The 13687-nt window shown below is 40.8% G+C and overlaps 2 protein-coding genes across 2 annotated transcripts; both read left to right on the top strand.

The window, feature by feature from the left end:
- The first annotated feature begins 6977 nt into the window (after nt 1–6977).
- Nucleotides 6978–8366, top strand: LOC126633487 (uncharacterized). Its single transcript, XM_050304103.1, has 2 exons — nt 6978–8192; nt 8279–8366. Exon 1 carries the CDS (start codon nt 7247–7249, stop codon nt 8156–8158), a length of 912 nt encoding a protein of 303 aa, XP_050160060.1. The 5' UTR covers nt 6978–7246; the 3' UTR covers nt 8159–8192; nt 8279–8366.
- A 7-nt stretch (nt 8367–8373) lies between these two features.
- LOC126632533 (uncharacterized) lies at nt 8374–10325 on the top strand. The gene is made up of 4 exons (XM_050302954.1): nt 8374–8409; nt 8477–8552; nt 8636–9051; nt 10320–10325. The coding sequence occupies exons 2-4, from the start codon at nt 8543–8545 to the stop codon at nt 10323–10325; spliced, it is 432 nt and encodes a 143-aa protein (XP_050158911.1). The 5' UTR covers nt 8374–8409; nt 8477–8542.
- The last annotated feature ends 3362 nt before the right edge of the window (nt 10326–13687 follow it).

Raw genomic sequence — 13687 nt, 5'->3', positions numbered from 1 at the left:
GGAAGATTATTTTGGGACATCTCAAAGAAGGATTCGGCGAACGTGAGGATTGCGGTCAACAAATCTGTGGAGGTATTTCTTTTTGTAGGAAATCTCACTCCAACAGTTGGCGCCGTTTGTGGGATATCAAAATCAAACTACAAACATGACTGGATCCGCACAAGAAGTTCTGAATCCCTCTGAAGGCGTAGGGACTCGATCGGTACATGTTAGGTCTCAATCACAAAATAGTGAACCCAGTCTTGCCATGGAACAATTTAGAAGGTTAACAAGGGAATTGCGTGAAACAAAAAAGACAGCAGATGAGGCATTGAAGAAGGCTGAAGCGAGAAATGTCGTAGAAGATGTAACAGGCACCAAGAGACAACGTGCAGAAGAGGAGGATAAGGAAGGTAGCTTTAGTAGCGTGCCATCTAGTAACCGTGTTGAAGTGACAAAAAATCAGGGCGAAGGGGGTTACAGGGGAAAAGGATCGAAAAAGGTAAAAGATGTTGATTTGCGAGAACAAATTAAGAAGATTGTGAAGGGATACAAGCCACAAACCCCAGTGGAGCTTGCCTTAGAAGCGGCCAGAGGAATTCACAAATCGCCGTTCACAGAGGACATCCTGAAAGCTAAAAAACCTGCCAAGTTCACCCAACCAAAGTTTAGGCTATTTGAAGGCACGACTGATCCTGTCGAACGCATTTACCACTTTCAATAACAGATGGCACTTGAAGGAGACGATAAGGCCCTCATGTACAAGTTGTTCTCCTCAAGTCTTTCGCGATCATCTTTAACGTGGTTTAGACAACTGAAATCGAGGTCTATCGAAAGTTTCACAGATCTCTGTGAAGCGTTCATATCTCAATATGTCTGTAATCGGAGGTCAAGAAAAGATGTTACGATCTTGTTCAGCACCAAACAAAATGTTGGCGAGAGCCTCAAGAGCTACATGACTAGGTTCACGGAAGAGATGTCTACCCTAGAAGAGTGTGACTCTCACACCGCCACTTTGGCATTCCGAGAAGGGGTGTTACCTGGAACGAAGATGCGTAGGTCGTTAATCGAGACACCACCACTGGACATGAGGGAGGTGATGGCCCGAGCTGATGGAATCATCAGATTAGAGGAAAAGGAACTTATCCAATCAAAGCGGGCCACCGCGACTATTGCTGCATCTCTAGCGGACACTACCGCACTTACCTTAAAACCCACGGCTCAACCGAGGCAAGAAAGATCTAGACTTGATCGCCCAAACACTAAGCTGACAGTGAGCATGGGTAAAAATTTTTACGAGAACAAAGGAAAAGGAATCTTTCGTGCACAAATCCCAATTCGAACGCCACTAGAGAAGCAAGACAGGAACAAGATGTGCGCTCATCACAACGACTTTGGTCATACCACTAATAATTGTCAAAGCCTAAGAAACCAAGTGGAAGCTATGCTGAAGAAGGGGATGTTGTCACAGTACCACATAGAATCAAGAGACGAACACAAGAACGATGGAAGACTTCAAGCAGTAACAGGAAACATTGGAGCAGATAAGAGGTTGTTGGATATCAACATCATACATGGTGGGCCCGAACCCTCTGAGGGACGTGAAGTGCGCTATCGGTCACAAAGACGAGAGGCCGAGAAGTCCAGACACGTACACAACATAACATCAGCCCCTGAAACGTCTAAAGCGTTGGATAATTTCAGAGTCATCTCCTTTAGCCAAAAAGACCTCGAAGGAATTCAATTCCCTCACAATGATGCGTTGGTCGTAATGCTATGTGTTGCCAATTCAAGAGTGAAAAGGGTAATGATAGATGGGGGAAGCAGCACATACGTTCTATTTTGGAGCACATTTAGAAGAATGAAATTAGACGAGAAAGAGATAAGGCCAAACCCAACTCATATCTATGCATTTGAAGGAACTAAGGCCCGGCCCATTGGAGACGTGACCCTTCTTGTCACAGCAGCAGGTAAGACTCTTTTCGTCACTTTTGTCATCATTTCGTCACTTTTGTCATCATCGATGCACCAAGTGCATATAATGCCATTATGGGAAGGGATTGGATCCATCGAATGGATGGGGAAGCGTCAACCAGATGCCAAGTAATGAGGTGTTTGTCGACGGATGGTCAAACGACCATCGATATCAAAGGGGATCAGCTGGAGGCCAGAAAATGCTACAGCATGGCAACAGACATCAAGACAAACAAGGAAGTACAACAGAGCACGGACCTTCATGAGAATAAACCATTATAGCAATTAACGGAGGACCCACCACAACAGGATCAGGAAAACGGCGATCAAGAACCCCCAACTATAGAACCATTGAGGGAAGAGGTTTTGGATCCAACCGATCCTGAGAAACGAATATGGGTGGGCTCCCTCTTATCTGATGCGGAAGTCGAAGAGTTGATGAAATTTCTAAGGAGCAACGTTGATGTTTTTGCATGGTCTCATAGGAACATGCTAGGAATTGATCCGGAAGTGGCATGCCATCAGTTAAATGTTGATCCGAGTTATCCTCCACACAGACAAAAGTAAAGGAGATTTCCGCCAGAACGATATCAGAGTATCAGTAAAGAAGTTGATAGGCTCATCGAAGTTGGGTTCATTCGTGATGTCTGGTGCCCAACTTGGGTTTCGAATGTCGTGGTGGTGGGCAAGAAAGAAAAAGGAAAATGGCGTGTGTGTGTGGATTATACCAACCTGAACAGAGCATGTCGGAAAGATTGTTTTCCAATTCCAAAGATTGACCAGACGGTGGATGCTACGGCTGGGTATGCACTATTGTCTTTCTTAGATGCTTATTCTGGTTATAACCAAATTCCTATGGCTGTTGAAGATCAAGAGAAGACTGCTTTTATCACTGAGCGTGGATTGTATTGTTACACCGTTATGCCTTTCGGACTTAAGAATGCCGGCTCGACTTATCAAAGGTTAGTGAACAAGATGTTTAAAAATCAAATCGGAAATACAATGGAGGTTTACATTGATGATATGGTCGTCAAAAGCCGAGAAAGGTGCCAACACATTGATCATCTACGCAACACCTTTGACATATTGAGAAGATATCACATGCGGCTAAACCTGGCAAAATGCGCATTCGGTGTATCATCTGGGCAGTTCTTAGGGCACATAGTGAACAAACGAGGTATCGAACCGAACCCAGCAAAGTTGAAGCCTTGTGTAACATGCCAGATTCGGTAACACCCAGAGACATTCAAGTGTTAACCGGGCGAATCGCTGCCCTTAGTCGTTTCATCTCACGATCATCCGATCAATGCAAACCTTTTTTTCAAGCCATACGAAACCAGAAAGGAGATGTGTGGGGGCATGAGCAAAGGGGAGCTTTCGAACAACTGAAGATATATATATATATATATATATATATGTGTGTGGAGAGAGAGAAAAGCATGCAAGAATCTAGACAGGACGTGATGTCCACATGGGTACATATATATATATATATAGGCGAATATACATATAGAAAAGGCATGCGAAAGCATGCAAAAATCTGGTCGGGACATGATGTCCACAAAAGTACATATAGGGAAACGTGCAAAAGTCTGGCAAGAATGTGAGGTCCTCAAAAGTATGCATATATATATATATATGTATGTATGTATAAAGGTAAGACGGAACAGGACAATGAGTTATATAATAGATACGCATAAGTGTGACATGTCAGACTGCACAGTTAAATTTCGTCAGTCCTCTTTCGCCATGTCAGTCCACTTTCGTAATGTCAGTCCTCTTCCGTAATGTTAGTCCACGTTCGTAATGTCAGTCATCTTTCGTCATCCATTTTCGCCATGTCAGTCTACTTTCGTAATGTCAGTCCTCTTCCGTTAGTCCACGTTCGTAATGTCAGTCGTCTTTTGTCATCCACTTTCGTAATGTCAGTCCTCTTCCGTAATGTCAGTCCACTGTCGTAATGTCAGTCTCTTCCATTGTGTCATTCCACTTTCCTAATGTCAGTCCTTCGTAATGTCAGTCCTCAGTCCACCTTCGTAAGGTCTTCGTAAATCCTCGTTTGTAAATGTCAGTATGCTTTCGTGGAAGGTGTCAGCCCATATTTTATGTGAAAGTGTGACATGACTTTCGTAAAGTAAGCAAAGCAGCCTGTTTGGCTTTCGAGAGTCAAGAACACGAAACAATGACTTTGGTAAACTTACTGAAGGTAGGTTTACCTGTAGAAAAAGCAACTCCCACAAATGTTGGTCTTAGTAAGAAATGCTAAAAGTTTAGCTAGGTTCAAAAAGCATAGTTTCAAGGCCACGTGTGATCGAAAAACTTAGTTTTCCCCTATTTTACATACGTAAAAAAGGGAAAAATGGGGCATTGTGGGAGGATAAAATCCGGGTTTCGACTCATGGGCCAATCCAAGTCACCTAAGGATGGTGTTATGCAAGGTAAACTGTAAGGAAAGCCCACGAGGAACAAGCAGGCGCTCGTGTCCAGGTAACCGCCTCCATTACGGAGGATCACCGAGGAAGTGGGAAAGGAAAGTATGACGTGGTGCTTGTTCCCGAAGCATGTAGTCATATTACGGAGGACCACTAAGGAAGTGGGAATGAGAGAGAGATCGTGGTACTTGTTCTCCAGGCATGCAATCCTATAAAGATGGAGTGGAGCCAAAGAACAAGGTACGTGAGGAGAACCCGAAAGAATCCAAAGAATAGAAATCAATCGACTAACTTGAGTGTCGGAGGATCTTTTGCAGGTACCCGCTCGCCAAACTGCGGAGGAAGATTATTTTGGGACATCTTGAAGAAGGATTCGGCGAACGTGAGGATTACGGTCAACAAATCTGTGGAGGTATTTCTTCTTGTAGGAAATCTCACTCCAACACCTTTTTCACTAAGTTCTTTGAATTTTTTCTTTTATTGAAGCTTGTATGTTGAAGCTTTGTGAGTGAAGCATGTATGTTGAGGTAGTGCTCCCTTAATTTCCTGCATGAGGAAAACTTCTCGGTTGGAGACTTGAAAAATCCAAGTCATTGAGTGGTCGTGAGACTTCCGAGTATCAAGGTGCAGTAGCATATTGTAGGAGTCCCTCAAGTCTCCGGTCGAGAGAGTTGACGAAGGAGGTGTCATGCTAGTAGCCAAGTTTTCAAAGTAACAAAACTTCACCATTTTCCTTTCTAAGTGGTAGCCCAAAACTCCTCATTCATATATATTTGTTATGAAAGTTGTTAGGCCCACAGAAGATGAGGCCTAGGCAATTTTTTTTCTTCGAATTTTCGAAAAAAAAAAAAATATATATATATATATATATTTTTTAAGCTTTGGTGTTGAAGCTTTGTTGGGAACCATAAATTGATTTTGCTTCACACTATCTTGATCAAGAGTGTGTGAAGCTTTTGTGGGTGACGCTTTTGTAGGTGAAGCTTTTGTGGGTTAAGCTTTGTAAGTAAAACTTTGGAGTTGAAGCTTTGTAGGTGAAGCTTTGGAGTTGAAGATTTTGTAGGTGAAGCTTTGGAGTTGAAGCTTTTGTAGGTGAAGCTTTGGAGTTGAAGCTTTTGTAGGTGAAGTTTTGGAGTTAAAGCTTTGTAGGTGAAACTTTGGAGTTGAAGTTTTGTAGATGAAGCTTTTGTATTGAAGCTTTGTAGGTGAAGCTTTTGTGTTGAAGCTTTGTAGGTGAAGCTTTGGAGTTGAAGCTTTTGTAGGTGAAGCTTTGTAGGTGAAGCTTTGGAGTTGAAGCTTTGTAGGTGAAGCTTTTGTGTTGAAGTTTTGTAGATGAAACTTTTGTGTTGAAGCTTTGTAGGTGAAGCTTTTGTTGGCACCATAAATTGGTTTTACTTCACACTGTCTTAATCAAGAGTGTGTGAAGCTTTTAAGAATTGTAGTTACCCTCTATTGATGAAGCTTTTGTTGGCACCATAAATTGGTATTGCTTCACACTGTCTTGATCAAGAGTGAAGCTTTTGAGAATTGTGGTTGAACTCCTTTGATGAGGCTTTTGTTGGCACCATAAATTGATTTTGCTTCACACTGTCTTGATCAAGAGTGTGTGAAGCTTTTGAGAATTGTAGTTACCCTCCATTGATGAAGCTTTTGTTGGCACTATAAATTAGTTTTGCTTCACACTGTCTTGATCAAGAGTGTGTGAAGCTTTTGAGAATTGTGGTTGCCCTCTATTGATGAAGCTCTTGTTGGCACCATAAATTGGTTTTTGTTTCACACTGTCTTGATCAAGAGTGTGTGAAGCTTTTGAGAATTATGGTTGAACTCCTTTGATGAAGCTCTTTTTGGCACCATAAATTGGTTTTGCTTCACACTGTCTTGATCAAAAGTGTGTGAAGCTTTTGAGAATTGTAGTTGCCCTCCATTGATGAAGCTTTTGTTGGCATTATAAATTGGTTTTGCTTCACATTGTCTTGATCAAGAGTATGTGAAGCTTTTGAGAATTGTGGTTGCCCTCCATTGATGAAGCTCTTGTTGGCACTATAAATTGGTTTTGCTTCACACTGTCTTGATCAAGAATGTGTGAAGCTTTTGAGAATTGTGGTTGCCCTCCATTGATGAAGCTCTTGTTGGCACCATAAATTGGTTTTGCTTCACACTGTCTTGATCAAGAGTGTGTGAAGCTTTTGAGAATTGTAGTTGCTCTCCATTGATGAAGCTCTTGTTGGCACCATAAATTGGTTTTGCTTCACACTGTCTTGATCAAGAGTGTGTGAAGCTTTTGAGAATTGTAGTTGCTCTCCATTGATGAAGCTCTTGTTGGCACCATAAATTTGTTTTTGCTTCACATTGTCTTGATCAAGAGTGTGTGAAGCTTTTGAGAATTGTGGTTGAACTATTTTGATGAAGCTAATGTGTTCATCTCCTCTTTTTTTTTTCTTTTTTCTTTTTGAACGGGAGAGGGGGCGCTGTAAGTTTGAAATTTGAAAACTCCCTAGCTTGTGTGGAAGTTTAAAGACTTTCCATGTAGGGTTTTCTCATGGTTTGAATTTTGAATTTTGAATTTCTTTGGCCATGTTGAACCCTGGGAAAGAGAACACCTTCATAAAATTCCTAATAGGGGACAAGGTTCCGGGACAAGTGGTGGTGCACAAATGAGACGGGGAGGCAGTCTTAGAGAATCACAACCAACACCACCAATAGCCCCAAGTTTATATAAGTCATCCAACGCACGTCAAAAGAGTGTTTAGAGTTATTTCAAGGGAGGTAATGTGAAGGAGGGAATTGGGCGTCTAATTAGCAAGTTCTTTATCTATGAAAATGTCCCTGCTGCGAAGGCATCATCACATCATTTCAAAAATATGGTAGTGGGATGTCAACAGGCCGGTGTTAGAGTACAACCTCCCACTCCCTATGAGATAAGAAACAAATATTTGGATATGGAGTATAAAGACATTGGCGAGTATGTTAACAAGTTGAGGTCAAAGTGGGAAACTAATGGTTGCACAATCATGTGTGACGGATGGACCGGCCCGACCAGATTATCTATCATCAACTTCATGGTATACTCCAAGGGAAAGACAATTTTTTTGAAGTCTATTGATGCTTCTGACCATATAAAGAATTACAAGTATATTTACAAATTATTGAGGGATGTAATCATGGAGGTGGGAGAGCATAATGTTGTCCAAGTCGTGACCGACAACAGTTCTGCATTTGTCAAAGCTAGAAAAAAGTTAATGAAGCATCATAATGTGTTTTGGACATCATGTGCAGCACATTGTATTGATCTCATGTTTGAGGCAATGGGGAAGAGAGAGAATGTTGCTACTGTGGTCAAAAGAGCTAGAACGATCACAAATTATATTTACAATCACGGTTGGTTGTTGGCAAAGATGCGTGAATTTTGCAAAGGAGAAATTATTCGTCCAGCTACCACTCGATTCGCCACCAACTATATTGCATTAAACAGCCTACTCAAGAAGAAAGCAGGGTTGAAGCAACTATTCACTAGTGACGATTGGGCCAACCACAATTTCAGCCGCTCAAATACAGGTCGTATGGTGGAAAGTATAGTGCTTGATCATGCTTTTTGGACTCAAACAGAACATGTGTGTCAAGTGTTTGAACCTCTTTACAAAGTTTTACGGATCGTTGACACAGAAGTGTATCCTACTATGGGGGCAGTATATGAGTTGATGCGTGTAGTGAAGGATGAATTGGAAAGAAAACATGGTGCAAGGTGGGTCATAAAAATAATTGAAGACCGATAGTATAAAACATTATACCACGATTTGCATGCAGCAGGTATAAATTATGTCATAATTTGCAATTCATTTCTTTAGTTGCATAAGTATTATTTCTCTTATTAGAGTATGTGTTTCTTTGAACAGCATATTATTTGAATCCCCGATACCAATACAGACCCGGTGTTGGAGATGATGGTGACCTTATACGTGCTGTACATAATGTATACTCTAAGTTAGACCCTGCATCACCAGCAGTTGGCCAATTTGGAAATGAGGTACACAATTACTTAAATTATAATAATTACTTTGTTGGATTAAACTAACACAATTTATTGTATTCAGCTAACATGGTTTAAAGATGCAAGAAGAACATTTGGAGAACCAACATCAGTTGCTGCTCGAACAAATATGTCTCCTAGTGAGTATAAACATATTTCATTATAAGTTTATAATAGAATTTGTTGGAGTTATTAGGCTTATCAACATTATTTTTCATTGTAGCTGAATGGTGGATCATGTATGGGACCGATGCACCAACTGTGAGAAAGTTAGCAATAAAAGTATTATCACAAACAGCTTCCTCATCTGCTTGTGAAAGAAATTGGAGCACATTTGCACTCATACACACAAAGCAAAGAAATAAGTTGGCTCATAGTAGCTTGGAAAAATTAGTTTATTGCTACTACAACATGAAGCTTCAAATTCGAGATAAGGAAGCAGAAATCGATCATGTCGACCGTGGTGACCCACTAGATGTGTTTGATATTGTTGGTGAAGATGATAATACGGAGGGTAACCAACTTTTTCAATGGATTAGACCTCTTCATTTAGATGATGATGAAGGCAACCCAGCTCCCAGAGTTGCTGAAGAAGCACGTAATGAAGGGATAAATGTAGAAAGAGTATTAGAGGAAGAGGTGAGATCTAGCAGCTCTGACTCTTTCGAAGAACTTTTACACCCAAGACCAAGAAACACTGGAATTCCACCTTCTTCCAATCCTACACAACCACAACATCGTGCTGATACTAATGATAGCTCTAGTACAAGATCAGGAGACTCACCTACCACCGGAGGTGGGAATGATGAAGGACATAGTGGAGCTGGAGGTAGTGGAGTTGGAGGTAGTGGTGGTGGATATGGAAACTATTATGGACCACCACCTCCCGGATATATGAGCCCCTTCACTGGTGAGGCAAACTTCACGCATGCAACACAGGATGATGACCATGGCAGTAGGCGGGCAGGACCAGGAATTGGTGCCATAGGGAAGGACTATACTCGCAGAGAAAGAGGCAAGGGGATTTTGTCAAGTCAAGAAGATGACTCGTTATCTAGAACTTCAGACTCTGTTGGATTGGGAAGTAGTAACTATGGTTATACTCATAACCAACCATTTCCCTACCCTTCATATCCCATTCCTGTTGGGATGGAATCGAGCGACTCATGGAAACAATCCCAGCCTCAATCTTCAAATGATTTTTCTTATGGACAACCTCAACCAATCTCGGATCCATATGGGTGGCATATTAACAATTACATGCAAAACTATTTTGGGGATTTATCATTTGATAACTACTCTTCACAATACACTCATTCTACACATAGAGATGATGAAGATAGTGAAAAATTTGAACCTCATAGGAACTCTATGTGGTACTAAAGTGTAAAATATTGTACTAATTCATTATATATAAATGATTATGGTGTGTTTAGACTTCTTTCATTAATTATTACATATTTTCTACACTCACAATATTTGTCAGATCGCTATATAATCAACTTGATAATGTTAAATCCATCATGCAATGCATTTCCTTCCAATTTTTTGTGATAAACTAATAGATAATTGACTAAATAAACATCCTACAAAGTTTCAATAAAAATTTCCAAGTTTTTCTTACAATTTCCGTGGTTTCCATGTAATTTTTATCGATATCGATATTTTACCGATATTTCTATCGATATTTCCGTGTTTTCGGACTACCGATATTTCCGATATTACCGATATTTTCTTCCTTGGTCTCAACAAAATACCACACAACAGGCATGAGGAACATTCGACTAAGCACAACATAAATCTCTATCCATATTGGTCAATGAGTCTAATCATAATGACAACAAACACAACCAACATCATTCCACAATCACATTAATCAATAACACATATTATACACTGAAATGCAGGGTTAGAGCGACATAGTTCGGTCAAAGCCTACATCTCTGAAGAACGGGATTTCGGACCACTCAACGAAATCTATTAACATCAGGTTTCAGACCACTCAACGGAACCAAAACACCAAGTGGGATTCCAGACCACTTAACAAAATCCAAACCATGATACGATTATGAACCACTCAACGGAATCGCGGAGTAGAAGGGATTCCGAACCTCTCAACAGAATCCGAGTGGATATGATTCTGGACCACTCAATGGAATCGCAGAGTATAATGCAAATCGAACCACTCAATGAAATCCAAGCTGGATACGATTCCGGACCACTCAACAGAATCGTGGATCATAAGGGATTCCGAACCATTCAACGGAACCCCAGCAAAAACCCAGTTCCGGATCACTTAACAGAACTGAGCAGAAGTCCAAGGAACATAGCAACGTTGGAAGAATAAGACATGAAACAAGTACTAAAATACAAAAGCTCAATGAAACAAGAAATGGAACAAAGCACAAGGTACACAATTAGAATGGCTCAACGAAACGAGAAATGAAATAATGATACGATATGTGAAACAAGCCTCGAAGCAACAAACCCCATAACAATGGGTTCATGGTCCACTACTAACCCTCACATTTCATCACATCAGGCCAAACATACAAATCAAACACACTCCACAACAAGTTCAATACACAAGTCAAATCACATAAAATAAACAAGCATAACCCAATGTGATGCCATTAGTACGTAAATCGAGGTGCACGTCAATCGAGGAAGACACATCATAATGCTATGCTCAATAAGCTCCATGGAATCTCAACAACACTCTAAAATCAGCAACATGGTAGAAGAATTTGGGCTAGTTGACTAAAAGCTAACCGTCGATCAAGGTTGAGAGTACCACAACCCTAGAAATCTAAACCGGAAGATCCGCCTATCAGATTTCTGATCCGTAACTTTCCAAAGTCCACATTATGCTTCTAAAACTTCATTACGATTCATCGGTTGGATCTCCGCCAATTGTTAAGATTAAGTGGCGGTCAACGTTTGATTTTACAAACTTATAAATTCAATTCGAGAAGATTCGTACATCGGATTCCCAATTTGTAAGTTTCTATTGTCTTAAAATATTATGTGCTATAACACATTAAAGTTTGGTGACGATCAAACAGTCGGATCGTCATTCCCTACAATAGTCAGGTGGCGGACCCTAATGAAATGAGTTACAAACAATCAAATCACATCAAACAGATATGAAATATGAAATTAGGATATCGAATTTGACTTAAAAAGGCATCGTGAGTTGATATGAGCGTATTTATGCGACTTAGTTAGCTTGTTTCTTGGCATTTATGTTGTTAGTTCGTAGTTATTTTAGTATTTTAAGCTATTTTCGTATGTTTGTAGGTCCAAAGGGTTAATGTGGCAAAGAAGTGCATTTTGGAGCATTTTTTGGCATGGAATGGATAGCATATGCTTGGAGCAAAAGGAATGGACAAAATTTGAAGTTTGTGCATCATCCTCTCCCTATAAATAACCATTTTAGCACACTTATTTCACCCAACACATACACCTACCACTACATCCACTCATTTCCTAAACATTCACCCACTACACCCATTACATCCACTCATTACCACAACATTCACCCACTACACCCATTACATCCACTCATTACCTAAACATTCATCCACTACATTCATTACATCCACTCATTACCACAACATTCACCCACTACACCCATTACATCCACTCATTATCACAACAGTCATCCACTACACCTATTACATCCACTCATTACCACAACATTCACTCAATACACCCATTACATCCACTCATTACCACAACATCCATCCACTCATTACCACAACATAGACCACTACCACCTTAATTAGATGGTGGTCCTCTCCCTAGCCTATAAATACATCAACCCTTCACCATAACGAGGGAGATCCATCCAAAGACCTTACATTCATCCATATATTCCCACATCCCAAAAACACATACAATTCTATTCCCTTGCCGTGGCACTCATCCAACTAAAAATCAAACACAATTCTATACATTCCCTTCCCCTTGCCATGGCATTAAATTTTTGGCGCCGTTCCCGGGGATTAGCAATTTTGCTAATCCCTTGTTATTTCTTTTTGTTTATTTTCATGTGTTTTTGTTCCTAGTTGATGACTTTACTTGTTTTCTTGTTTTAGGTATTTTATGACTCGAAGTTCTCAACCTGTTCATAAGCACATCCTTGACTTTGACGACGATTTTGAAATTTTGAGACGAGCAAGGAATCAACAGAACCCCAACGACCTCAACCGGCTCAGATTTTTTAAGAAGTACAAGACATGGCAACAGACAATGGAACAATCAAGGAGCTTTCTGCTTCGGGATTAGACAATGCCGCACCACTTTGCATCCAATACCCCATGGCTACCTTAGGGAAGACGGACGAGTTCGAATTGAAATCAAGTTTGTTGCATCACATTCCTAAGTTCCACGGGATGTCCATGGAAGATCCTAATAAACACTTGAAGGAGTTTGAGGTTGTTTGTTCGAGTATGACTCCCGTGAATGTTGATGGGACCATTTTGAAGATGAAGGCCTTTCCCTTGTCTCTTAGAAAAGGCTAAAGATTGGTTGTATGAGCTAGTTGTCACATCATGTGAGAGTATGAAATGGGCTTTTTTGGAGAAGTTTTTCCTAACTTCTCGAGTCATTCTACTACGCAAAAGGATTAGTGGCATTCAGGAAAACCAAGGTGAATCCTTTCCCACTTACAATGAGCGTTTTAAAACCCTTGTTGCTTCATGTCCACAGCACCAGATGAAAGAGGAGCTTCTTCTTCAATATTTCTACGAAGGGCTCTACCAATTGAACGCCAAATGCTAGACACCTTAGCGAGAGGAGCTTTGGTGGACAAAACACCCATGGCTGCCAATACCTTAATTGCTAACCGAGCATTGAATGCTCAACAATATGAAGGCGTTGGTCAAAGGGACACCCCACGGCAGCAAGTGAATGAGGTAAGTTTCACATCCGACATTCAATCGCAATTAGCTAATCTTACTTCCATTGTGTCTCAGATGGCCGAAGGAATGAGGATGAAAGAACCAAGTGTATGTGGTGTGTGTTCTATCCAAGGACATGCCTCTGAAAAGTGCCCTCAATTGATTGAAAATGGTGGATGGGAAAACGCCAATGCAATTGGATTTCAAGGCCAAAACTAGCCAAGGAACAATCCATATTCTAATACGTACAATCCAAGTTGGAGAGACCATCCAAATTTCAGGTGGAAGGAGCCCCAATAACCCCAACAACAAGGAGGCTTTAGGCAGCAACCTCCGGGCTTCTATACCAAGCAATACGCACCAACACAAGC

The sequence above is a fragment of the Malus sylvestris genome, chromosome 8 (assembly GCF_916048215.2).
Source record: "Malus sylvestris chromosome 8, drMalSylv7.2, whole genome shotgun sequence".
Classification (NCBI taxonomy): Eukaryota; Viridiplantae; Streptophyta; class Magnoliopsida; order Rosales; family Rosaceae; genus Malus; species Malus sylvestris.
This window is presented reverse-complemented; position numbering and strand designations above follow the sequence as displayed.